The sequence below is a fragment of the Psammomys obesus genome, unplaced genomic scaffold (genome assembly GCF_907164565.1).
Source record: "Psammomys obesus unplaced genomic scaffold, mPsaObe1.curated_primary_1811, whole genome shotgun sequence".
NCBI classification, from domain to species: Eukaryota; Metazoa; Chordata; class Mammalia; order Rodentia; family Muridae; genus Psammomys; species Psammomys obesus.
The window spans coordinates 26,801,416-26,829,064 of record NW_026596034.1 but is presented as its reverse complement, the minus strand read 5'-3'; the positions used below and the strand labels follow the sequence as shown (position 1 = coordinate 26,829,064).

The window sequence follows — 27,649 nt, the reverse complement described above, 5'->3', positions numbered from 1 at the left end:
TCCCTTGTGTGCAGTCCTTCACCCAGAATACATACATGCTGGGATTTTCTTAAGGTGATTATATCACCTGTCTTTGTCAGTGTTCTGTTGCTGTGAAGAGACATCATGACCACGGCAACTCTTATAAAGGAAAACATTTAATTGGGGCTGGCTTATAGTTACAGAGATTGACTCCATTTTGTCATGGCATTAGGGTTGTAGCTCAGTTTATGGGGTGCTTGCCTGACATTCATGCATGAGGCCCAGGGTTCCATCTCTAGCAGTACAAGGGAGAGGCTGACATGTACAAGGTGTGTGGCTGACATGCCTGGAGACTCTTAGGAGTACAGAACAGAATTGGAGGACAAATAAAGTTAACAAACTGTTTTTGATTTGCAGGCAGAGGTCATCATGAACTACCATGTTGGGGAAACAGTGCTGTCATTACAGAAGACCACACTGATCCCTGGAGGCTCAGAATCCCTTGTCTATACCACTTTATCTGGAGGAATTGGCATCCTTGTTCCTTTCACATCTCATGAGGTTGAGTACCTACACTACCCTGACCTTGTCTTTCTTCAGATTGTTTCTTGGTATTCAGGCTGTGTAGGATAAAAGCCTTTACTTGTAATTAAGAGTGTTCTGGAAATTGCATAAGGAAAAAGTTAATAACTTTCATACTATGGTGTAGGTAAAGGGTTATATTCTGAGCCTAAAGTCTCAGAGTAGCCGTCCACAAACTAGAAATGGGGTTGCTGTCCCCATGTCTGATGGGACATGTTTGCCTAGCAAGAATCAGTGGCTTCAGGTTGGGCATGTATGTGACTTAGAATTTCTAACTCTGAATAGGTTTCTGTGGAGGATTTCAAGTTGAAGTTCAGACTGAGCTGTGTAGTGAAACCCTGGCTTTTAAAAACTAGATATCTATACTCTGTTCTGGAAATCAGTTCTTTCTTAGAGATGGATTCTGTTTCTTCATTAGGACCATGACTTCTTCCAGCATGTTGAAATGCACTTGCGGTCTGAGCACCCTCCTCTTTGTGGACGGGACCACCTCAGCTTTCGTTCTTACTATTTCCCTGTTAAGGTGAGTTGGAAAAAGGAATCTGAAGCCCTTTTGCTGGCCTTTTGTGTTGACTTTCATTTCTTAAAAATCAGGTAGTAATCTAAAAACAAGGAGTTGGGTTTTATTTGATTGCTTAGCATGTACATGGCTCTGGATTTAATCTCCAGTGCACACACACACTCATACTAGTAGTCAGCTCTTAGTGGAGGAGCTTGGAGGTCATGTGGTTCATAGAAAGCAGACCATGGCCAGAGTCAAAGCTGCACTGGGTTTTGCCAGTTGAACCCTGCTACTCTGGGGTCAGCCTAAAGTATTTTCATAGTGTGCGCCCTTTCTCTGTGGACATTGTAACTTTGTACTCCTGCAACTCTTCCATGTTCTAGAATGTGATTGATGGAGACCTTTGTGAGCAGTTCAACTCCATGGAGCCCAACAAGCAGAAGAATGTCTCTGAAGAGCTAGACCGGACCCCACCTGAAGTGTCCAAGAAGCTTGAGGATATTCGGACCCGTTACGCTTTCTGAGCGCATCTTTATCTGGGGCTTTGCCAGGCAGGCCCTCTCTTGTTCCCATCACTACTGTCTGGCTTCTGCCACATGGTAGGAGAAAGGTGATGTGGTATTCAAGACTGCAGCGATAAAGCCAATAGCTCTGCACCCTCAACTCTTCCTTTTGAATGACTGATTCCCCCTACAGTTGACACTGTGGTCTGCTCCTTGAACATAATTTGTGGCCTTGTGCTTCAGTGTGGAACACAGCATTCCTTATTCCCAAAGCCATCCCTACATTGTGTAATTTCTGGCTCTTGTCTACTTTTGTACACACTTTTAATTTTCATTGTTTTTCTGTAAATACAGTTTTGTACAATGTTGCTTTGTGAGAAGGAGGGAGGCAAGCAAAGGTGTGGTCAGGTTGGTGGCATTGTGGCTCAGTTCTGCCCTCTGAACCCTCCTGGATATATAAAACTAGTTTTAACGTGACAGGCATTGTGGTGCAGTTTTTTGTTTTTTGTTTTTTTTTTTTGTTTTGTTTTGTTTTTTGTTTTCCTGGGAATGAGAATTCAGGAGAAAGGTTTAAACCCAAATTGGAGCAGTAATTGAGTCTGTTACTTACTTATGTGGACATCTTGCCCCTGGTGGTTTCTTAACCTGTCTTGGTTCTTTGCTGTGGAGATCAAACATGAGCTCAACAACCATGTGAACATCTCCCTACTTCCTCTTGGATATTAAAGAGGGATGCTGTCCCTTCCCCACAGATCTTTGCTAATGTGACATTTTAGAATATTAAATTTGGCGTGATTCCCAGATGAGTCTGATTTCACAGTGCTTTTTGCTTAGACTAGCAGTTGCTGAGGACAGATGGACCCACATGCTAACTAACCTCCTGGAGATAGTTATGTGGGCCCTGCATAGAGGCACGTGATGTAGGGGAGCGTGTCTGGAGCACACATCTGGAGCAGGTTGCAGATTGACTTCGAGGGGTGGGCATGTAAAGACTTCACTGCCATCCATCTGACCAGAAGTAACCTAGTTTCAGAAATGCTCAAGCCATAATTGGAAGTTCCTCCCAGCTAGCTATAAGGGAAGCCCTGATCTTTAAGGCAGCTCTTCAGTGCATTGAACCTAAAGACACCCCAGTTCGCTGCTGTTCTCAGTACAGCAGTAAAACTTGAAATTCTCCACTCAGCCACCTAGGTTGACTTAAGCTCTGCACCTCTCACTGGGAGTGGTTACGTGTAACTTTGTTTTTTTGAGATACTCTAGTGCAGGCTGGCTCAGAACTCAGTGACTCAAGCTGCTCTGCTCCTGCCTTAAGTGCTGGAGTTGCAGGCATGAACCTGCAGGCTTTTGCATACAGAGCAGGTTCCTGATGCCATCCTCTGTACAGTCTAATGACCTGGGTTGGCATGAGAAACCTCAGTTTTGGTGGGACTTGAGGCTCAGCTGCTGGCATAAGCATAGTACTTTGAATTGCATTTGGGAATCCTGTGTTCATTTCCCTACCCTCATCCCTAACTCCATTGCATCGGATTGGAATGTCTTGGCAGCATCACCCAGCCCCCTTCCTCACTCAGATTTGACAGAAGTACTCCTATTGCAGTAGCAGCTGTGTAAGGAAAAAAACTTGGGGGGAAAAAAAAAGCCCTAGAATCCAGATTTGTCAGCACTGAGCTTCCGCTGCTGTTTGGCCTCTTCTCACCAGAGGAGGGAAGGACATTCCCTTAATGCTGAGGTGAGAGAGTGAATATGGAGGGGGTGTATTTGCTCTTGTTCATAGCTACTGCTCCAGGACCTTTAGAAGATTTTTATTGGTGACACCTTATGTTCTTAACACCTGACGTTCTCCCAGCACTTGGAGACAGAGGCAGGCGTACCTTTGGGTTGCAAGTCAGCTAGGGCTATATGGTAAGACACCATATGTGGTTTAAAACACACCCAAAATCTTGTAAGAAGTTTCCAGCGAATAGGTGAGGCTGAATTACTGGTTTAAGGGTACAACTGTAGCTCTTTGGATTAGAGCTGGCAGAGGCTGCTGGGGAACTGAGAAAAGGAGGGGTCACGTCAGGACCCTGAGTCATTGCTTACTGTGTTTACGCCCACCCCCAATAAATCCCCTGCTACTTGGATCTAAGAGATGGTGCAGAGCTACTCAGCTGCCTCAGCTTTCCCCTGACCTCACGGCCGAAGGGTTTGCAGATGTTGCTTCCTTTGGAAGATCTCTTGCCAAGAAAAGCATTCCTGTGGGGAGGGGGTTCAAGTTGGACTGTGCCTGGAATGTTGTGTCAATGTATCGCTAGCAGGACAGCTGCTGGAGCTGGGAATGTACTCCCAGTTGCTGGCTGCTCTCACAGCTCTTTGAGAGCCGGAAATGCTGAGGTTTTTTTTGTTTTGTTTTGTTTTTTCCATCCACCCAGCTTCAGGATCTGTTAATTGCTTGGTTCTGTTTTTTGTTCAAAGGAGAAATGCCATGTTTGCATGAGTCACCCAGTTGCTCATTTACATACGAAATACTGTACACTCACATATTTTAAGTTTAATGCATGCTTAAAACTAGTCTCTTGAGAGTTTGTTCACAAAGTAACGTCAGATAGCTTAGTGTGGGGTACATGGTAGCGATCCAGTGAACAGTTAACACCTGGCTGCTGTTGGTTTTGGGGGAGGGTGGTTTGGGGAGACCTGAGTTCTGGTGAAGTGAGAGCAGCAGTCTACCTGGCTGTCAGTCTGAGGCAGCACAAGCCGGAGCTGTTTGGGAAGTTTGAAAAGCCAGCATTGGAAATGTCGCCCACCAATGAAAGGGTTCATAAGCATAAGCACCAGTTCTGTCCTGTGTCTGTTCTGTCCCTAGGTTGGAGGAAATGTTGATAACCTGACAGTCTCCCACTGAGGATGGTGAGCACAGTGATGAAGCATGTGGCATTGAGCCTAGAATTTAAGGGCTGTGTCTGGTTTCCTCAGGTCAGAAAGGAATAGCTTGGGAACTTGCAGGAAAAATCAGAAGTCCTAAAGTGTAAAAACAGGCAGGGTAGGGCAGCCAGTATTTCACATTAGGAAACAAGAAATCTGTCATCACGGCTTTTAGCCTACTTGGACATAGGACTCGACTAGATATCAGAACAGGCTCCTGGTATCTACTCAAGAACCTTGCTTCTGAGTAATTCTGAATCTGGTTTAAGTGATCGGACCTGCACCTCACTAGCTTGACTGGTGCTTGCTCAATGCAAGTATTGAGTTTGGAAGTTAACAGTTTTAGAAAAAGAGGCAGATGAATGTTCACTTTGAGGTTGCTGAAGGGGCTGTCTTCAGTTCAGCTCCACCATAGCCAGTCAGAATCCTGAGGTAGTCTGCCTGTTTCTGACCTTTGTCTGGCTCTTATATTTGCAACCCACAGACCCATTTTATTTATTTTGTGGGAATATATAGGCATGTGTATAATATGTGTGGTTTTAGGCATTCAGGAGACATCTGGTAGTCAGTTCTACCATGTGGGACCTGTGGCTCAAACTTAAATTTTCAGGCTTGGCAGCAGGTACAGTTACTAGCTGAAATGCATTTACTTGCAAGCCCAAAAGTTCCTTTTGTTTGTTTGTTTGTTTTGTTTAATAATTTATTCTTATTTTATGTGCATTGGTGTTTGCCTGCATTTATGTCTGTGTGAGGGTATCAGATCTTAGAGTCACAGACAGTTATGAGCTACTTTGTGGGTGCTAGGAATTGAACCCTGGTCCCTGGTCCCCTAGAAGAGCACTTTCAACTGCTGAGACATCTGTCTAGCTGTCCCCAATCCCCCCTCTAAGAATTGTTTTTTATTAGGTTTGGGGAGGATTTCATAGGCTCCTTGTGAAAGGCCGTGGTAATGTGTATAAATAGGACATGGGAGTAAAGACAGGTGTGTTTGCTGGGAGTTTCAGGGACTGGTGATGTCACAGAGAAACACTAGGGAGGGACCCTTGCTGATAAGGAGCCAGTGCTGTAACTAGAGAAAGGCAACTTAGCCACGAAGCTTTGAGAAACATCTGCTACAGGCCATGGAGCAAAGAAATTGGAAAAAAAAAAAGAAAAATCGGTGGAAAAACACTGCCCTATGGAGACTGATGACTTGAATGTGGCTGGGGTAGCAGGAGTGCTGAACTGTTTTGAGGGTGGTGGTCCTGGTTCTGGAAGACCTGGTACCACCTCCATCTTGAACTGCCAGCCTATGAGTGGGACACTTGGAGGAAAGGGTCAAGAGGTTCTGGAGAGGACTCTTGTGGCTGTGTCCCCATCCCTGCCTCTTTTGCCTGAGAGAATAGCCTTGGCAGAGCTTTTGTGGAGGAGGTGGGAAATTAGCCGGGTACATTCCAGTGTGGGCACACTGTCTTGCTGCAAGTTGAGGGAATGCACTTTTCTCAATCTAATTAAGAAAGCCTCTCTTGAACACCATTCATTAGCATTAGGAGGAGGGTAAGCCCTTGTGTCCAGGCCAGCATTCCCAGACTAAGCTTTGTGGAGTTAATTGACCCTTACTGAGGGGTCTGTGTTCATGTTGAGGAAAGTGCAGCTACCCCCTGGTTAATAACTTGACGCTTTCAACATACCACTAGATGATATCTAGTGGTGGAGAAGCTGAAGGATCCTATGGGGAATGGAGGTAAACACCCTTAACTACTCATAAAATTAGGGAAGTGTGCTGGCACACAACTATAATCATACTACAAAGCAAAGCTCTAGACCAGCTTTGAGTTACATAGCAAGTTTGAAGCTAGCCTGGGCTGCATTGAGATCCTATTTAAAAAAAAAAAAAGTTTGCTATAAAATTTTGGCAAAGTAGCTGGCATGGTAGTACATGTCTTTAATCAAAGCACTCAGGGAGGCAGAGGCAAGCAGATTGTTGTGAGTTTGAGGACAGCCTGGTCTACAAATTGAGTCCAGAAAAGTCAAGGCTACACAGAGAAACTTGTCTTAAGAAACCAAAAACCGAAACAAAAAATTTTGGCAAAGAAATAGGAGCTGTCCCTACTTCCGTAGGGCCACTTGGCCTAGCCACCATTACCAGCGAAGCAAAAGTGGCTTGTGTCTGCAGGTGTGGTTTAGTCTCCAAATGTTCCCATGAGGGCTTTGGGTAGACACATTTCTGAGCTCAGGTCTGTCTGCAGATGGGTCTTAAGTCTTTTCTGGGTCCTCAGCAATTGAGGCCCCCACCCCCCAAACTCTCCTAGCCATCATCAGCTGTATTCAGTTTTGTGGTGAGAGACTCCAGGTATTCTGGAAAGAGCCTAGAATTTTCCCTTAAAACCAGTCCACAAACTAAAGACACCCCCAGATTAACCCTCGGGGCGGTCCCCTAGCCTTGGCTGTGTTTGAGGCTCCCTCCTACTCTAGGCTCACTCCAAGACAGGCTAGGGCCACAAGGCCCCGCCCCACCCTGCCCTTGCTGGCTCCCTTTCTAGAATCAAGTCGGAGCTGCTGTGGCTTGCTCCCCACCCTCTGACGGGAAGACTGCACTGTAGGCTGAGGGGCCAACGGCCTCTCCCATATGGCACCTGCTCCAGACCCAGAGTTGCTTAAAGCTTCCAGCAGTCTGTAGAAGCCCACACACTGGCAGGTGAGCAGGTAAGCCGAATTTGGAGCTTTCTTTCACATGGCTCCCCCCTGACCCCTGTCCCCCGGTCCTCCTGTCTCCCTGTCCCAGAAGGATGCCTTCCCCTCATTGATTTAACAGCTGGAAAGACTTTAGCTAGGGCTGACAAAGAAGATGCTGGTTAAGAAACTCTGAAATGGTATGAACTGTCTGCTGTGGAGTTTTCATTTTTTTTAACCTTTGCTTTCACAGCCTTGCCAGAGCAAAACAGAGGCGTGTAATTATCAAATCCACTTCCCCGTGTTCCTGTCTGAGTTTTGTCAGTTGACAATCCCACGTTCTGAATTGTTTTTGGCTTCCTGGGAACTGAAGATTGCTTTAGGTCTTAATGTGCCATGTGTATGAATTATTGTTTGTCTGAACTTCGCGGTCAAAAATGAATGAGGCTAGCTGGCATGGTGGCACTCTCCTGTAATCCCAGCATGTGAGAGGTGGAGGTGGGAGGATTAGTTATCCTTGGCTACTTAGCAAGTTCAAGGACAGCCTCAAAAAAAACAAAAAAAAAAACAAAAAAAAACAGGAACACACGGGTGGGGCTGGGCAGAGAGAGCTCAAGTCTGTAAAGTGGTTGCCAGGTGTGGAAGACCTGAGTTCTTTCCCTAGAGCCTGTGTGTAGAGTCGCTGGGCCTAGTGGCATGCAATCCCAGTGCTGAGAAGGTGGGGCTCGGGGCTGGCTGGCCGGGCAGTCAAGCCTGCAAGCCTGTTCTATTAGTCCCAGGTCAGTAAGAGACCCTGTCTCAAAGAAAGATGGGCAATGACTAAGGAACCAGTGGTTCTCTGGCCTCTGGATCGCAACATACACACACAGAAAAATGACACAGGTGATCCAGTGTTTCTGAAATGATAATGAAGTGTTCTACTATCACAGTTTGCTTTTTTTATTTTTATTAAACAGGGTCTTACTGTGCAGCCCTGGCTGCCCCAGAACTCGCTATGTAGACCAGGCTAGCTCCAAACTCTGTATCTACCTCTATACCTGGCCTAACCATTTTTTTTCAAGATCTCTGTACTTGTCCCATTAACAAACCCATCTCTGAGTGCCTTTGTTCCCTGTAAAGTTCAATTGTTTCTAGATGGTTTTGTAACTAGTAACTTAACTTCCAGGGAGGACGAATGTCATCTCACCCAATACCCCATTCAAACCACCACCCCACCTCATCCACCTTGCCCAGCCCAGGCCTAAGAGATCTCAGAAGACGCAGTAAGAAATCCCAGGCTTCCAGCCTGGAGACGCTGCTTCTGGTCCCCGAACTGCGAATGCCCTGGTGGATCGCAGGGTATTCATGTGGCGCAGCATAGTGAGCAGCCAGCTGCTCCGGATGGATCCCAGTACCCTCCGAACCACTGGCCGCACCTGGCAGGCCCTGGGCCCTCACAACTCCTCAGGTGCTTTTCTTGTGACAAAGACGTGAACACCTGTACACGGGTGACGTGAGCCAACACAAGTAAACATCTTCTAGTTAGCCTATCTTCATCAGAGCTTTGAAGATGGTACCAGAGTAAACAGGAGACACGTAGAAAAACATTCATCTTCTCAGCCAAAATAACCTCTTAGGGCCTTTTAAAGAATCGCTGCTATTCCCTCCTCTTTCCAGAGCTTATTCCCCACCCAGAATAAATACTTGGGGTAAAGGGCAAGGGTATTTTTGAGACCTTTTCATATTGCACCTGGGATAGCCCCCCTCCCAGGAATTACAAGACATAGTTACTCATCTCTGGTCCTTGGCCCACTGTTGGTGTGGGTGGGGACTTTGTTCTCGGGATTTTTTTTTTTTTTTCAGGAAAGAATTGGGAGCAATGTTGCACAGTGTTTAATAACTTGGTTTGTGTGCACATAGAAGGCTGATTTTGAACAGTCGCCTACAATCATGTCATTGTACCTTGATTTGAATGTAAAAGAAAGGTTAGGAAGGGCCTTGGGAAACAGAGGTGTATGCATGAAGCTTCTAGCATAGCTCATGCCTGAGAAGCATTTAAAGGGCTAGCCGGGGACTTTCCCTGGGCCATTACCAAGCCGAGCAGGATGAGAAAGGCCGGGAAGGGCATGTTCTCCCGAGCTGAGTGGCTGATAGAAGACTGATTCATTTTGTTAGACTTTTTTTTTTTTTTTTATTTAACCCCTACCTCTCCTGAGACAAAAAAAAAAAAAAACAAAAAAAAACTGGGTGTCAGGGTCAAACCTCCTTTGGATGACCCCAGGCTCAGGCCTTTCCCCCACTTCCAGTCAGGAATGTCATTCTTCACTTCTGTATTAGTTACTTTTCTATTGCCAAGGTAAAACACCACAACCAAAGCAATTTATAAATGAGTTTAGCTGCCCTTACATTTCTGGGGCATTAGAATTTGTACTGATGGCTTGAGCAGCAGCTGAGAACCTACATCTAGATCCTGGAGCCGGAGGCAGAGAGTGTGCTGACTAGAAACCTCAGAGCCCGGCCCCAGATACCACCTTCTCTTAGACCCCATCTCCTAATCCTTCCTTGTATGCCCACCAACTGGAGATCAAGTACTCACATGCCCAAGATGGACAGCCATCTCATTTAAGTGACCACACCACCTCAGCGACTGTGCACAGCCTAAGAGATCTCAGAAGACGCAGGCACGTAGCTTGTATGTAGAAAGTGGTGATCCTGCCCTCTGGGTTTTGAGGAAAGCTCTAAGTGGAAGAATGCAGAAGCTAACTAGACAGAGACTGGGAGGAAGAACCAGGAAGAGCCATGCCTAACACTGAGGGGAGTTTGGGTTAGGGTGACAGGTTCGGGTGTGCTTCCGAGCTGGGCAAGGGAAAGGGGGCAGACAGGGGAGGACATGAGATGGGTCAGTGGGAGCCAGACTGAAGAACACTGGGGAAAGGAGAATTGCAGCTTCATTGATGTGGGATTTAAGGGGGCACAGAGACCCTGTGCTGACAGTGTCCAGGGTTGAGATGCTATTAGAAGTCTGGAACACATCCAGTCTTCTACACTATCTCACGGGCTTTGGTGACACCCAAAATAAAGAGCTGCAGAGAGTGGGAGCCCCAGAGAGTGGGAGCTTCAGGAAAGGCCTGGCATAAGGAAGCCTGGATTGAGACTTGGGTCCTGTGACTCTGGGTCTAGTCCCTTCACCAGAGCACATGGCTCTCTTCAGATGACAGCCTGGAACAAGGAGGTTTCCTTCAGCTGTTCTGGAAGTCTGTAGAAAGTCTCTGGATGCCACAGCTGCTGCTGTCTCTACTCTGCTCTGCTCCTGAGATGTCACTGTCCTGGGGCTCCCTGACTTGGCTTTGGGAGGAAGAGACATCATGTCTGAAAGTAAAGTCTGGATCCCTAAATCTGAGAGAGACTTTGGAAACCTGAGAACTTTATCCCCAAGCCTGGAACAATCCCTAGGGAGTTCTGTGTTCTCATGTCATGAGGGCTTGCGTGCGAGAGCCATGTCCCTCAATTGTGGGGCATCTCTTGGGACCTGAGCTGTATTTGGCCTGGGAACTTACCTCTTAAGCTTCCCAGAATCATCCACAATTGCTTTAAATGCATGGAAGCCCAGAAGGGGCTGCTGTCTCTGCTTGGGAAACCAGCCAGGCTGCCCCTGGGACCCTCTCCAGGATGGGGGCTGTACATGGATTGGGACATGGCTCTAATTAGGAAGGTTCTGGTGATGAGCTTGGAAAGTCAGACAGATTTGGGACTCCCTGGCAGTCCCAAATAGAGGCTATTTGAGCTATAGAGGAAGGTCATTCCCCACTTTAAGGCTTTCTGGGTTATCTACCCATCAACTTTCACAGTCCAAGAAAGGCTAAACTGTGACCCAAGATTCCACAACTAGGACCTAGCCTCATGTCTGGCCTGTCACTCACGTGTCCTCTATATCATGCCCCCTCCCTCCAGCAGACGGCAAAGAAGCTCTGCTTCCTTGTCTTTCGGCTTTCCTGTGTCCTTGGTATCTCTTTGCAGGCAGTTTTTCACCGGCTCGGTCATTTCTCCATCTGCAGTGGTGTTGAGCAACCGATCTTGCAAAACAGAAAGCCTATCCACTAAAGGGCACCCCAGCCCTCTCCCCAGCCCTCTCCCCAGCCCCTGATGGTGCCCTTTCAACTTTCTCTCTCTGATTTTGACCCGTTTGTCTAACTAGGTTGTGGTCTCTTGCGAACCAGTGCATTTTACTTAGCACTATGTCCTCGTGTTTCTCCATGCTGGAAAATGTGGCAGGGTTCTCTTCCTTCTTCGAGCTGAAAGACATTTCAGTGTACATGTACGTATGCATGCATAGGCATTTCATCTGTCTATAGACTCTCGTCCGGCTTTTGTCTTTGTCTAGAGTGAATAAGGTCACTTTGAACATGAGTGACTTGAAGTTCCCTTCCAATCTTTGCTTTCAGCTTTTTTGCTGGACTGTATGTTAATTCAATTTTTTTCTTGGAGGGGGGGGCGTTTCAAGACAGGGTTTCTTTGTGTAACAGAGCCTGGATGTCCTGGACTTGCTTTGTAGAGCAGGCTAGCCTTGATTCCTCTTGAGTGCTGGGGTTAAGGCATGTGCCACCTTGCCCAGCCTGTTTTCAAATGTTTTTGAGGCACCGCCATACACTTCTCACAGGCCACATGTCTCCACATCCTCAGCAAAGGTAACTTTCTGGCAGTCACTGTCGATAATAGCCACCCTGATGGATGTGTTGGTGCCTCGGAGAGGCTTGTATTTATGTTTCAGAGATGATTAAGGACCTTTTCATATGCATGTTGTCTATTTGTGTATGATTGTTAGCAAACTATGCAAGTCCTTTGCCATGTTCTAATAATTAAGTTGTTATTGGAAGGAATCCTTTATAAACTCTAGGTGTTAACCCGGAAGCAGCTAGATTCATACCTATTTCCTCCGCTCGGTGAATTGCCCGTTTACTCTTTGGTTATGTCCCTGTGTGCACAAACTTCTGCACACGCCACACATACCAATCTTCTTTATTCATCGTTCAATTTTGAAATTATTCTTTCTTTCTTTTTTTTTTTTTATCCATGTCTCTTGGATGACACAAGTTAATTCATGTCAGTTGCTGCAAAACTTTAAATTTTAATGTGGTTCCACTTAGCTGTTCCTGCTTTTGCAGCCTGGATTAAATTCTTTTTTTCTGTGTATGGGTGGTGTTTTGCCTGCATGCAAGACCATGGTCATGCAACTCCACAGAGGACATCTGATCCCCTGGGACTAGAGGTATAGACAGTTGTGAGCCACCATGTGGGTGCTAGGAACCAAACTCAGGTCTTCTGGAAGAACAACCAGTTCTCTTAACCACACTGAGCCATCTCTCTGCCTCTTGCTGTCTGCATTTTTTTGGTCTACTATCTGAGGAGTAACCACCAAGTCCAAAGTCAGGAAACCTTTCCTTTCGTTTTCTCCTAGGAGTTAGATAGTTTCCAGTCTTACATTTCTTAAGCCTCAGGCAGCATTGCAGACCCCGGCACCAAAGAGTTGCTCAGCATTGCAGACCCAGGCGTGAAAGAGTTGCTAAGTGTTTAAGAGTTGCTCAAAGTTGGGTGGGAGAGACTGGGGTTTATGGGAGGCTTCAGAGGAAGAATGACTAGGGCCTTGTTCAGGGGATTCCTAGTGCTTATGAATGGGTGGATTCCACACATTGGAAAGTCCCTGGCAAGAGAGCTGGCTTTCACTGAGGGGCAGTTAGCAGGGTGGAGAACTTGTGGACTAAGAGTTCCCTACCAGTGGAAGCAAGTCAGGAGGGGCTGGTGAGCCACAGAGGAAACTCCCACGTGACATGAGGACAAAGCCAGTGTGTCCCTGAGGCTCTCTGCCTTTTTGATGTGATCGGTCCAGGCAAGGATACAGGCAGCAAGTGCGTGCCCAACGGACAGCGGGGAGTTGCAGACAAACCTTGACCCCAGCTGCTGCAGTTCACACTGGGGCCATGCCCAGTGCTGACGTAAACAGGCTGAACCACACATCCTTGCCTCAACTGTGCCACAGGTTCTATTCCCACCTGAGAACTAGGCCTGGAGTAAGCTGCTGCCTGAAGCAGCCAGCAGCTGCTATATGAGATTTGAACTCACACCCTGTGGCTGGAACTCTCCTGTCCACCTCCCCCAAGCTGGCTGCTCCTGCTGGTGGCCTGCTTCTCAGGTCCCAATGCTCTGTTAGTTCCTGAGCCACTCCTGACCAGAGAGTCAGCACTACGAGCTTCCGGCCTTGCTGGTTTCTCTGAGAGCTAGGCTCAGGCCGCTCAGTGTCACAGGATTTGAGGGCAATGATAGGTTTGACCAGGAGCCACCGTATTCCACCAGATGGGAACCTCCTGGGCTGCGGATGTAGCTCATTTAGTGGCTTGCTTATTTATCGTGGTGCATGAAACCCTGGGTTTGATCTCCAGCACTGCAGAAACTGTGCATAATGGTGCTTCCCTGTAATCCCAGCACTCTGGAGGTGGAGGCAGGACCATCAGAAGTTCAAGGTCTTGGCTATGTGGTAAGTTTGAGGCTAGGCTGGGAGACCAAGAAACTCGGTCTCAAAACAAAAAATGAGTGGGAACCTTTCTGAATCACTTTCTTCCAGGGCTCAAAGTCAAGCCATAGCGTTGAGTTCAGTTGGTTTTTTGTTTGTTTGTTTGTTTGTTTGTTTGTTTTTTAATTTAACTATGTACTTGCAACCCAGCCCTCTGGGTGCCAAGACCAGAATTCACCGAGCGCTGTCTTATCATCTGCTGGGCAACAAATGTCATCTTAAATTGTGGTGATTCAGTGGCTTCCTCTGACTCGGCTCTCAGGCAGGGTGACTGTGATGTTCGCAGCTGCAGTGGAGGAGGTCCAGGCAGGGAAAGTGGTTTATCCAGATTGCCACTGTCATCCGGTGACACTCACCCACTGTGCAGTCTCAGGGAGCTTCTACTCTGCCAGGCAGGGAGCAAGGCCTCTGACAGACGCTAGTTCAGGACTCGGGGAGTCCATCAGGCAAAGCGGGGCTGATGGTACAGCAGATGAGGACACTGACCTGAAGATCTGTGTGGGCGGCTGGGTCTCAGGGCAGTAATGGAATGCCCCTCACTGGCTCTGGGATTCCATGCACCAAGGCCTTTCCTTCCATTCTTCCGCTGGCCTCCTCACTATCCTGAGTGGGGTTTTGGGAGGGATACTTTATGATGGATGGAAAAGCTGCTTAGGGGTTCCCCCAAGCTTCCACAGTGGGTAGAAGAAGGTGGCACCCCTCTCTCCTCAGGCTCATTTCTTCTCTCTGCCCTGGACATGCCCTATAGTTCTCCCATGGCCTTCCTGGAGGGGCTGTCCCAGAGGCCTGATGAGGCATAGGCTGTAGACCAGCTGGACCAGCTGAGGCTGGGCTAGAGCCAGGTGCTTTCCGTATCTCCCTACTGCCCTACAGGCAGCAAAGTGGCTTTGTGGCTGTTTCTCGGGAGAGGCTGTGGCTTGGTCTTGCTCACTGCCACTCCCCCTCTTGAAGGGTGAGAAAAAGCCACTCCACCCACCCCACCCCCGTGCCCCAGAGACAGGGTTTCTCTCCGTAGCCTCAGCTGTCCTGGACTTGATTTGTAGACCAGGCTGGCCTCAAACTCACAGAGATCTGCCTCTGCCTCCCTGAGTGCACTGCACCCAGCTGGGTTTTGAACTCTTGACCCAGCCCTGTGAGGCATGGCTATAAGGAGGAAGACAAGGTGGAAGGGAAAGGGAGAGAGGAGGAGGCTGAACCAGGTGTTAGAGGTACATGAGGACTCAAAGCCTGCCAGTCTGCCTGCAAAACCATAAAATCTCCTGAAAAACTAATGTTAAAAAAAAAATCTTAAAGCTTTCTGTAAAAACTAATCAAGAATGGAGATAATCTCAGTGGTAGAACTCTTGCCTAGTGTGCCCAAGGCCCTGGTACACTCCCCAGAACCACAAAAGTGAAATAGGATAAATCATGGACATGGTGGCACATACCTGTAGTCCCAACACTTAGGAGTACAGAGGCAGGAGGATCAGGACCTTAAGGTTAGCCTTGGCTACATAGTAAGTTGGAGGTGAGCCTGAGCTGTGTGAGATCCTGACTCAGCTTTCGATTTTTAGAATTGAGCATATTTGAAGCGGATTTGTTCCCCCCTAGGACCAGAGGCTCTGGGCTATACAGCCAGGCGAGCCTAACCCTGATGTACTCAAGCTCAAACACAGGGAATCTGCTGCATTGACTCTGAACCTGCAGGATTCCCAGGTCTCCTCGCCTCCCCCCCCCCCCCCCCCCCCCCGCTGTGGAGCTGGAGTCTGTGGATGGCTCCCCACTTGTTTGTTGTAAGACCCCGGTTCCAGGCATCTGACACTTTCTTCTGGCCTCCACTGGCACCGGGCACACAAGTGGTGCACAGGCACATACAAGCAAAACATCCATACAAAACAAACAAAAACCTTAAAAGCAAAAGATGCAATAAAATGGGTTTCAAAGAATGTTATTGCTTTACAGCTGGATGCAGCGGGCCGTTCCTATAACCCCAGCATTCAGGAGACAGAGGCAGGAGAATATTGAGATGGTAGCCAGGCTAAAACTACATGGTGAGTTCCAGGCCGGCCTGGGCTACATAGTAAGACCCTGTTTTAAACAAACAGCAAAAAATAACATTACTTCTTTGCAACGTTACCACAGGAAAGTCCGGGTGTCGCTTCACTTGTGTCAGCCTCCTCCCGTTAATTCGGAACATGAATGACAACACACAAAAGCAAGAAAAAACAAGAGGGTGAGCCAATGAAAGCAACTCTCCCAGATTGCTTGTCAAAACTTAAATTGAGTATTGCATTAGTTTTCAGACATTTAAATGCACCCAGTGTACTTCTGGATCCCTGGCCCGGGACTGCTGCTTCCTGCGAGGAAACAGGTCCGCAGAAAGCTGTCTGTGCAGACGGCCACTGCAGCATAGCTTGTACACGATTTAGCTAGCAAAGGGGGGCTGGTGAGCCGGCCACTGGCCAAAGGTGATTGCTGCCAAGCCTGAACATCTGATCGCTCCAGCCCACCTAGAGGAGGGGGAGAACCTACTCCCACAAGTTGTCCTCCGACCTCCGCCTACAGCCACAGCAAGCACTTGTGTGCACAAGCTTGTGCATGCAAACACACTTACGTAAACAAATGAATACATGTAATAAATAAACAAATAAATACCTAAAAAAAAAGGGGGAAAGGTTACAAAAGGCTAATGGTTGGCAACAGGAGACAGGCTCCATGCAGTGGTGTCCTTAGCAGCTGGTGGGAAAGGGAGGCTGGGTCACAGATGTTCAGATAGACTGAGCGATGTATGAATCAGCATTCTGTCAACTTCCAGAGCAGACATTTTCCCTTTCTTCCAGTTTTGGATATGAAAAGCCTGGAAGCAGCATATCAGCAGAATATCACACTTCTGAGGGTTCCAAAGGAGGATCCTTCCTGGCCAATACTTGGCAATCTCAGCTTGCTACACTTACCACCTCTTTATCTCTGCTGTTATCAAACAGCCCTGTGCATCTCTTCTCTAGTGAGGACCCCAGTCACCTGATTCTGATCCGACCCTAATCTGGCCACTTCTTCACTAATGGCATCCATAAAGATAATTTTCATCTTTGTTGTTTTTTCAGATAGCGTGTCTCTCTGTAGTCTCGGCTGATCTGGAACTCACTAACGCAGCCCAGGCTGGCCTCATGCTGGCCTCAGGCTTGTAGCCATTCCCCCACCCCCACCCCCACTCCAATTCAGCCTCACTGGGATTACAAGCCATAGAGGTCAGCTCTGCAAAGACTGGTTCCAAGTCAGGTCACATGGCGAGGAGGTTCAAGGTGGATATGTCAGGTGTGCGGCGTGCCACCCCGGCAGGCAGGGAGGTGCCTGGGTGCTCTGGCTTGGTAATGGGAGGCTCAGGGAACATACACAGAGAAGTCTCTGGAAGAAGCACAGAAATGACAGGACTGTGACAGGGACTGAGGAAGGTGATTTCACGCCACATTCCCTCCTGCCCTCTTCAGGGGTGAGGCTTGTAGCCCGAAGGTCTTCAGCTGTGTGAAGGCAGGAGGCGGGGAAGCGGGATGTAGCTTGGAGCGTCCATCTGCTTGCCACCTCAACCTCTGCTGTGGGGCGATGGGACCTGTAGATCACTGAGCCCGGGAACAAGTGCTTCTGAAGGTTCTGGAGCAACTCTCCACCCTAGGCTGGGTTCCACGTTAAAGAGATCAGCTCCTACCAACCCCCAGGAAGAACTGGGCTCTTCCTATTCCCCCCACCATCTTCTCATAAATTGTCATGAGTGATCTGTGAAGGGAAGGAGGTGAGTTCCCATTTCTTGGCTTTGTGTTATTAGTTGTTGTTGTTTTGAGACAGTGTCTCAAGCGGCCCAAGCTGCTCTCATACTGTCTATGTATTTGAGATGATCTCTTGCCTCTACCTCACAAGTGTTGGGATTACAGGCTTGTGCCACTATGGCTGGCGTGTGCCATGTACACGCTAGTGTAAGCACTCTATCAAGTGGTTTCTGTCTATTTGTGAGCCCCCCCCACTCCACCTCCTCCCTCTCTGTGCCTGTTCGGGCTGGTAGAGCCACCTTTCTCTCTCTCTCTCTCTCTCTCTCTCTCTCTCTCTCTTTCTCTCTCTCTCAGCTTCTTGCCCACTCTGACTTGGCATCCCCGGTAGTACCAGTTGCTGGCCTCAGAGTTTCCCATCTTTGTGTGCCAAACCCCTGGGCACCCAAGAGAGGCTCTGCTCAAAGATGCACCTAGAGTAATAGGCTTTCTCTCTGCTGCTCAGAGTGAAACGGGGACTTCATGACCTTTTTGAGAAGAGTCTGCTACCAGAGGAATGTAGGAATGTAGGGTAGGCTGGGAGGCTGCATGTAACTAGGGCAGGCTGGCGAGTGGAGAATGAGGAAGCTGGGACTGCCTCCCACCCAGGGCCCCAGACCTTCCCATTAGCTTGGCCTGGGGACCAGGAACCACAATCACATTTCCTTCCAGCTGAGGCAGAAGAGAAATGCAGAGGCAGGAGAAGAGAAAAACCACCCTTTCCTTTCCCAGCAGGCTCCTTAGCGTTCACTGCTTGACAGGTGATGCTCTGAGTTAGGAGCCTGGAGTCTGGGGAGGCTTTTGTTCAAGCAGGATCTAGAGATATAAACCTGAGGGGGTAATCAGTTCCATGGCTTCACGAGCGAGCGTAGCAGAGCCAACCCAGTCCAGGGCCCCAGGGATGGGGAAAGGCATGGCACCCTCAGCAGCATCCACGGAAAAGTGAGACACGAACCCAAAGTCAACAAGTGTAAGGCCAAACCTGTGGCCAGACCCTTGCATGCTGGGGGTGGGGAAGACACCCCAACAACAGAAAACAAAGCTGCTCTGTTCACTAGGAATTCCATTTCTCCATTGTTCCCCTCCAGGAACATTCCTGAAGGGGTGAAATAGTGACCCGCTCAGTCCAAGTCCCTGGCATGTGATCCAAAGTGCCGGGAGGACTCAAAAAGGAAACAAGGAAAAGGAGATGGTAGCAGAGAGAGAAGGAGAAAGGGAAGGAGAATGGAGAAGGAGGTGGGGAGAGGGGGTGGATGCCAGGCAAGGAGCAGCAGTTAAGAGGCTCCTAGCCTCACCAAGATGAGGTGCAGGGTGAGTATAGGACCCTTTGGGCAGAGCAGGGGCTAGCAGGGGCTGGGGCAGACAGAAGTTGGCAGCCTTGAATGGCCCAAGGCTGATGGGAGAGCATTCTCCTGCAAGTGTGTATCCATGTGTGTATGTATGTTTGTATGTGCACATGGGTGCCTGTGTGAGCGTGTGCCTAAGTGTGTTTTCATGTGTGTCCATAAGTAAATGTGATGTCTTTGCTGGCGGGGGAGGGGAGGGCATCCGTGTACCCACTGCAGCAGGTGCCAAGGGCACTGGGCTGCAGCAAGATGGAGGCCTTGCCCCCAGAGATCCTGGCTGCATGGAAGGCTGCCTGGCCCTGTGGGAATGAGAGTCTTTTGGGTCTCTTTAAAAACAGAGACACCCCTTTGGGAGGCAGGCATATCTCTGTGAGTTTGAGGCCAGTCTGATCTACAAAGCAAGTTTAGGACAGCCAAGGCTATACAGAGAAACCCTGTCCTGGGGGAAAAAGAACCTTTTACAATAGTAATAAAATATACATAACATAAAATTTACCACTTTGATCGTTTTAAGTGACCAGTTCTGTCACATTAATTCATACAGGGTATGTAGCCATCACCATTATCTCTACCCATTAAATAACTCTCATTCCCCACCCACTCCATCACTCAGCCCCATTCTACCTCTCCTTCTTCTAGGGACTTCAAATCATATGCACTTAACAAAACAACACAAACGGGGATCTAAAGCCCTCTTCTGGTCTCTGAGGGTACTGCACACACATGCCCTCTTCTGGTCTCTGAGGGTACTGCACACACATGCAGTACACGCAAGCAAAACACCCATACATACAAAATAAAAATAAAGTCCAAAAAATTATTTAGATCACAAATATAGGAGTAAAATGGCCATGCAATAAACTGCAAAAGCTGGAATTTCATGTTCAATTTTGGATATATACTTTATAACCAAGATAAGGAGAAGGTAGGGAGAAGAGGGAATCAGGAGGATGGGATAAAAAGATAAGGAATATGTCAATCATTGCCAGACTTTCCTCAGACCCTTGCCACCCCTACCCACCTCTAAACCACGATTAACCCACTTTTCTGTTCCTATAGACAAATTTGGATTTTCTAGTTTAAAATCAATATTATCTAGAGGGTGTTCTTTCTTTTGAGGGTCTGTTTTATTTTCTTTCTTTGTTTCTTTTTTTTATTTCTCTCTTTCTTCCTTTTTCTTTGCTTGTGTTTTCGAGACAAAGTTTCTCTGTGTAACCCTGTAGACCAGGCTGGCCCCGAACTCAGAGATCCACCTGCCTCTGCATCCCAAGTGCTGGGATTAAAATTGTGTGCCACCAATGCCTGAAAGATTGTTTTTTGTCACTGCATATAATTTATCTGAGATTCATCCGTACTACTGTACATACTAATAATTGACTTTATCACCAAGTAGTATTCCATTATGTGGATACACCATTTTTTAAAACTCATTTATCTCCTGTTGGACAGTGTAGATGTTTCTGGCCTTTGTTGTTAGAATATTGAAATAGAACAGATTTGTGTGTGTGTGTGTGTGTGTGTGTGTGTGTGTGTGTTTTATTTTATGTGTATGAGTGTTTTGCCTGCATGTATGTCTGTGCACAATATGTATGCAGAGTCTGCTGAGGCCAAAACAGGGCATTTGATTTTATGGGATTGGAGTTACAGACAATTTTGAGCTATCATGTGGGTTCTGGGAACTGAACCCAGGTCTTCTGCAAGAGCAACGTACACTCTTAAGCACTGGGCTGACTCTCCAGCCCCTTGGGTCTGGGGGTGGTGTGGCGTGCATGCCACAGATAGAGGTCAGGGTACCACTCGGAGGGTTTGGCTCTCTTTCATGAAATGGATCTCAGGGGTGAAACTGAGATCAGCAGACTTGGTGGCAGGTGTCCTTTAACACCAAGCTGTCACACCAGCCCTGGTGTGACAAAGTCTAACGTAGCTCAGGCTGACCTCCAACATGCTCTGTAGCTAAGGGCGACATTGAGCTGATCCATCTGCTTCCGTGCTTCAGGTGCTGGGATTACAAGCATATGCCACCCTGCTAATTTAAAGTATTTTTATTACACACACATATACATACATACATTCATACATATTTATTTATTTATTGTGGTTTTCTGAGTCAGAGTTTCTCTGCATAGCCCTGGCTCTCCTGGGCTCACTTTGTAGACCAGGCTGGCCTTGAACTCACAGAGATCTGCCTGCCTCTGCCTCCCGAGCGCTGGGATTAAAGGTTTACACCACCACCACCACCTCCCTCCCGACTTTTTATTTTATACTTTTTATATGGTGCTTCTGTGTCCTGAGGCTTTGCTATTTTTGTGTGGTGCTTCTGTGTCCTGCGGCTTTGCTGAACACATTCAGTAGGTTTATGGTTTTTACTCCTTAGGGTTTTCTACACAAGTAACAGGACCATCTAGACATCAGGACAGTCCTCTTCCTTTACAGTGTTTGCGCCTTTGGTGTTCTGTATGCTTGCTTTATGTTTTATTTTTAGCGCACTGGCTAGACTGCACTGGACAAAGCTGAGCAGAGGTGTCAAGTGCAGACACCCATGTCCTGTTCTAGGTGTAGGGGAAAAGCATCTCTCACAGTCTAGCTGCTGTCACAGGTGGAGGAAAGCTCTTTCACAATCATTGCTGGCTGAGAGTTTTAATCAGGGAAGGTTGCTAGGTGATGGCAAAGACATTTTCTGCCTTCTCTGGAATGACACTGGGAATTCCCTTTTTCAGTTTGTGAACATGACTGAGTTTTAAGTTGCTAAAGTAATGTTTCCTTACTAGGATGCCATGGGAGCAGGACACTGGGCTTTGGGAGCCAGAAGCCTCCATCTGGGTCCGGTTCCTCATCAAGACCAGGCTTGGAGTGGGGAGGTAGCTCAGTCAATTAAGTGCTCCCTGTGCACTCATGAAGGCCTGCTTAGATCCTTCAAGACCACCACCACCACCAGCAGCAGCAGCAGCAGCAGCAGCAGCAGCAGCAGCAGCAGCAGCAGCCAGAGTGTGGGGCACATTCATACATGTGCCATCCCAGCACTAGGGTAGAGGAAATGAGGCTGAGACAGGCAGATCACTGGGGCTCATTGGCCAGCCTAGCCTGCTTGGAAAGCTCAAGACCAGTGAGAGACCTTGTCTCAAAATAAGAAGGGTGAGCCAGGTGCGGTGGTGCACGCCTTTAATCCCAGCACTTGGAAGGCAAAGGCCCGTGGATCTCTGTGAGTTCGAAGCCAGCCTGGTCTAGGTGGCTGGTGTTCCTGAAGTTTGGTCTTCTGACCTACACATGCACATGCCTGTGCATGCCTCTATGCTGCGCACATGAACACACACACACAGGTGCGCACACACACACACCCACACACACACACACACACAACCTTCTCACATACACATAAACATACACAGACACAGGAGGACACATGAACACAGACAGGCACAGGCGCACAGATGGACCAGGGGGGCCTGGGCACGGGGGGAGGGGACATTTCTTCTGCTCTGGTTTCGGTTTGTAGTAGGGTGGCTCAGCCTGGTCACTCCAAGGTGCTGTTCCCTTCGAGGCTGGCGTGAGCCCTGTTGCTCTCTCATAAAGAGAAACTCAAGGGCAACAGTCTCCTCAAAGAGAACATCTTAACCCCCTGGACGCCACCCCCACCCACATCAGGGGTGGCACCTAAGAGGGGAGGTAGATCATGGAGAGCTTCATCCCACTGAGGCTTGTGGGGCTACCAGGGCCTGTGCCAGCCATTTTCCTCCAGCTACTGAGGGGCGCTCCTCTAATTATCCCTGATGTCCAAGCTGTTCACTCAGATTTCCTCTCTCCGGGGGTCTGCCCAGCTAGGACCACCCCCTGGGAACACAGTGGGCGACAGCAGCAGGCTGTCTCCCAGGGGCAGTTCCCAACGTGAGGTGCACAGCATGCGCTGAGCGGAGCTGAGGTGATGTCAGTGTGGCCATTGCTGAAGGTGCCCCAGTGTAAATGGCTTTGGGGCTTGTGTGTGGTGTCCAGAGGGAGCTTCTCTAGGAGGGAATGGGCAAGACCGAGTCTGCTGGGAAACATCTCACACAGAATATTCTAGACCAGTGGTTCTCAGCATCACTAATGCTGTGACCCTTTCATGCAGTTCCTCATGTTGTGGTGACCCCCCCCTAAAACCATAAAATTATTTTTGCTCCTACTCCATAACTGTAACTTTTTTACTGTTACGAATTGTAATGTAAATATCTGATATTCAACCCCTGTGAAAGGGTCGTTTGACAAAGGGGTCGTGATCCACAGTTTGAGAACCACTGTTCTAGACAGAGGGAAGGCAAAGGAAGAGTTGGACAGTGGGGACAGTGGGTGGCACTGGGGGAGGAGGCTGGGAGAGGAGGCAGGAAGGCCAGGCCAGGACACAGTTGCTCCAGAGGCTGTGGTGAGAGCTAGTGGTTAATCTAAGTGTAGATTCCAAGAATCTTCTTGAAATGATAAGAAGAAAAACAAGATGCTTTGTAGCTTCCCCCACTTTTCCCCTTTGCAATTTTTAAATTACATTTTTTTTTTTTGTATTTGTGTGTGTATGCACGTCCTATTGTGTATATGTGGGGTCAGAGGACAGACTGTGAGTCTGTTTTCTCCTTCTACCATGTGGTCTCAGGGATTGAACTCAGGTTATCAGGTTTTCAAGTGCCGTTACCTGATAAGCCATCTCACTGGCTTACACTTTTGTGGGTTTGGAGGCCATTTATGCAGGAATACATTTGGACCCAAAAGGAAGAGTTGGCATCCACCAAATCCACTGTGCTTGCCAAGTCCAGTGCCCACTGCTTCAAGGAGGAAGGGGCTCAGGGGCAGCATGTGTCCTCTTGCGAGTCACCTTGTCACAGCTCCTGCCTGGATATACCCTGTGGGTCTGTTCACTGTGTCTGCCTTCAGCTGGGAAGACTTTATGGTACTCTTTGTTTACTTATTATTTTGTTTGATTTTTGTGACAAGGTTTTGTGTAGTTCAGGCAGGCTTCAAACTCACTCTGTCATCGAGGATTACTTTTAACTTCAGATCTTCTTGCCTGGGGCCTCCTGAGGGCTGGGGTTCCAAGCGAGCCGAGCCTCATCACCGCTGAAAAGCCTTTCCCGCCTCTCTCGCCGAATGCTTGCCCTCTCAAATCATGCGAAGCAGAACCTTCATCTCAGGCTCTGCTTCTTCTGGTCAGGAGAGTGTGCGCTGTGGCCTAGAAACAGACACCCAGGGTGTCTCTGTGATCAGACACCCAGGTGACACTCGGGCCTTTTCCCAGTTCTGACAGTCTCTAAGGCTCATTTATTCATGTTACACAAGAAACTCACGGCAGTCCCCAAAACATTCACAGTTGGAAGGATTGGGGGTGAGGGTTGAGGGTTGGATTCTTAGGGGCTAGTGTGATACAGAACTCAAGACCTGGGGTATACTCTAGCAAAACTATGTGCTCCTGGCTCTAGCTCCTTCTGGATATGGTCCCTCTGCCCTAATTGCTTTTTTTTTTTTTTTTTTTTTTTTTTTTTGTTTATTATGTATATATACTATCCTGCCTGCATGCCAGTAGAGGGCACCAGATCTCATTATAGATGGTTGTGAGCCACCATGTGGTTGCTGGGAATTGACCTCAGGACCTTTGGAAAACCAGCCAGTGCTCTTAACTTCTGATCCATCTCTCCAGCTCCGCCTTAATTACTCTTGAGGTCCCTAGTTTTCTATCACCTTCCCTTTGTGCTAGAATAATTCACAGTAAATGTGAGAGACTAGCCGTTCAGAACATTCCTAGAAAAGACAGTCAACAGACTTCTAAAGTTTTGCTTAATTTATTGGTGTGAGTGAGAGAGAGAGAGAGAGAGAGATGAATGTATGCGAGGGCAGCTGCTTGTCCCGGCACATGTGTGGTGACTTTCAGAAGTCAGCTCTCTCTTTCTGCCATGTTGAGGCCAGATCTCTTGTTTCTGCTTCTGTCCTAGAGTACTCTAGGACAGCTGACCCATGAATTGGTCGAGTCATACATCTCACTGAAGGAGCACCAGGGTTAGAGATCTGTGCTGCTCGTCTGGCTTTTGGGGAGGTGTGTGTGTGTGTGGGGGGGTGTTCTGGGGATTTAACTGAGTCATGTAGGCTTTCATAGCAAACACTTGTATCCACTAGGCCCATCTTGCCAGATCTCAGCAGACTTTTTGTTAGAGTCATAAAGTGAACGAACAGAATAATGCATCCAGTATGAATATGGGGGGGAGGGGTCTGGAGCCATCAACAAGGACGTCTCTCCACTTTTCTACATCAGCCCTCCTCCAAGTCTGCCACCGGAGTCAGACCCACACTTGCTGTCTTCCTCGGAGTCCCTAGGCGGGGCCTGTCAGAGGTGTGAATCTTTAGAAAAGAAGATGACTCACCTACAGAATTAATTTTGTCCAAAGCACATTAAAAACAAAACAACCAGGCGTGGTGGCACAAGCCTTTAATCTCAGAACTTGGGGGGCAGAGGCAGGTGGATCTCTGTGAGTTCGAGGGTAGCCTGGTTCACAAATTGAGTCCAAGACAGCCAAGGCTACACGTTTAAAACCCTGTCTCGAAAAACCAGATAAAGAAAAAAGAAAATAATACAAAACCACCACAACAACAAAATAAACAGCTCTCCAGTGGACATGCCAGAGTGGACCTGGAAAAGTCCACGAGGCTTCTGCTCTACACAAAGGACTATAGGCAACCCAGGAAAGCTGGGAGCAGAAGCGGTCCTCCCCAGGGAAGAGCACAGTGGCTGATCCCGCAGTGCCAAACTGTCAGCCTTGAGAGCACTCGCGTGCGCACGCGCACACACACACACACGCACGCACGCACACATGCAATAACAATCCAGATATGCATGCCCCGGCTGCACATCCAGTATAGCCAAAGTTGCATCTGCTGGGTGCAGAGTGAGGTTTTATTGAAATCTGAGATTCTGAAAATGTATTTACTTGAAATTTTTATTTCTTCTCATTTTGTGTGTGTGTGTGCCTGCAGCTGTTGATTCCCTACTTTTACCATGTGAGTCCCAAGGACTGAAAAGCCATCAGGCTTGGCAGCAGGTGCCTTTACCCACGGAGCCATCTTGCTAGCTCTTGCTTGTGTGTGTGCATGTGTCCACGTATGTGCGCATGAGTGTGTGAAGATTCCCTTGCCAGAAGAGGGTGCCTGGCAAACTTACCACTCTCTACCCGTTCTCTGCAGCGGGGTCCCTTACTGAACCTGGGGCTTGAGTTTTGTCTGACAGGTTAGAAGCCAGCAGGACCCAGCTGTCCCCACGTGGAGCTGGGGTTGCTGGTGTGAGGCAGAGTAAGTTTGGTGTCCCTTTCCCTTGGGCCCCTGTGCCTGCCCTTCCCAGTAAGTCTACAGTGTTGCTGTGCCCAAGAGGAAGCAGAGGTTTCTCAACGGCTGAACTGTCCCAGCTCTTCCGAACCTGCCCTGTCTCTGCCCTGTCTCCCATGGATGGATACATCTATGTACGATGTATCCAGTGGGCGTTAGTGAGCTATTATAAGTCATAAAACTGCTAGGGACTGTTTAGCCTTACCTGATGATGACAGATGGTGCTAATGACAAATGAGAACTGAAACTCTGAGGGTTAGGAGCTCTTTCCCTGTTTAATATTGTGATTAGGTAATGTATTAATATATTCGTGCGGTTTAAACCACATGACAAAGAACAATGGTGAGAAGTTCTCTTCCCACAAACATCCCATAACCACTCAGTCCCTTCCCTTGCCAGGTAGCTGTTTTTAGATTATTGTTTCTGACGAGCTTTAACTGGCCCGTGAGATAGCTGAGGAATTCTGTCCTCTGTTGTTCCCTTAAGACTCGCTTCCCAGAACTTCTGGACTTGCAGTTAATGTATTTTTTTTTTCAGCTTATTTTATGATGCTGACAAAGTGTCTATTAAATGACAGAATTATATTCCTGGCAAAAAGCCCATCAAAATGCAGACGTACTGAAGAGCTGGCTCAGCAGTTAAGGCCTGTTCTTCCAGAGGACCCGAGCTTGGGCTCGAGAACCCTCATCCGGCAGCTCACAAGCACCTGAAACTCCAGGTCCAGGGGAATTTGGCTTTCTCTTCTGGCCTCCGTGGAAAACCTACGCTCACATGCCCAAGACACATAAACAGATATATCATTTTAAAAAAAAGGAAAGAAGGGAGCTGGAGAGATGGCTCAGCTGTGAAGTGCACATATTGCTCTTCAGGAGGACCCAAGTTCGATTCCCAGCACATACATCAGATCACAACCACCTCCAGCTCCAACTCCAGGGAGATCTAAAGCCTCTGGCTTCTGGAGGCACCGGGACCCCGCAGTTATATACACATAACTATAACTAATAGAAATAAAATTTAAAAAGAAAAATGAAATCTTAGAAAACTGTAGACTTGCGTTAACAAAGATCAACTTTTATTTTTATTTTAATATTTATTTATTTATTTGTTTGTTTGTTTGTTTATTTTTAAGATAGGGTTTCTCTGTGTAGCCTGGCTGTTCTGGAACTCGCTCTGTAGACCAGGGTGACCTCAAACTCACAGAGATCCACCTGCCTCTGTCTCCTCAGTGCTGGGATTAAAGGCGTGCGCCACCACCACCACCCAGCTTATTTATTTCTTTTTAATTAGATGAGCGTGTTTGTGTCTTTATGTGGGCATATGTGCACGCATGCAGGTGCCCACAAGGGCAAGGAGAGGAAGAGGCACTCACATTAGAGTGCTTGTGAGCTGCCCAGCCTTGGTGTTGGAAAGTAAACTGGAGTTCTCTGCAAGAGCAGCAAGCACTCTCGACTACTGAGCCGTCTTTCCGGCCCTTTTTATTGTTTTAAAAGTGTGTGTGTGTGTGTGTGCGCGCGCGTGCGCGCGCGCGCACGTCCACGCGTGTCCCACAGTGCACG

At 48.0% G+C, this 27,649-nt stretch overlaps 2 protein-coding genes across 6 annotated transcripts in view; both read left to right on the top strand.

The window, feature by feature from the left end:
* The window catches only part of Sf3b3 (splicing factor 3b subunit 3), a 36,317-nt gene extending 33,968 nt beyond the window's left edge, over positions 1 to 2,349 (top strand). For both annotated transcript variants that reach the window (XM_055620974.1, XM_055620973.1), the window contains exons 24-26: positions 379 to 522; positions 962 to 1,066; positions 1,429 to 2,349. In XM_055620974.1, the coding sequence (XP_055476949.1) occupies positions 379 to 522; positions 962 to 1,066; positions 1,429 to 1,569 (390 nt within the window). In that variant the 3' untranslated portion in view covers positions 1,570 to 2,349. The remainder of the gene's footprint in view (positions 1 to 378; positions 523 to 961; positions 1,067 to 1,428) is intronic.
* A 4,622-nt stretch (positions 2,350 to 6,971) lies between these two features.
* The window catches only part of Il34 (interleukin 34), a 55,617-nt gene continuing 34,939 nt past the window's right edge, over positions 6,972 to 27,649 (top strand). The window contains exon 1 of one of the 4 annotated variants that reach the window (XM_055620972.1): positions 6,972 to 7,134. The gene's annotated coding sequence lies outside the window, so the exon portion shown is untranslated. Of the gene's footprint in view, positions 7,135 to 17,142; positions 17,412 to 27,649 lie in introns of those variants that run through there. The other 3 variants (XM_055620969.1, XM_055620968.1, XM_055620970.1) reach the window with 3 other exon arrangements.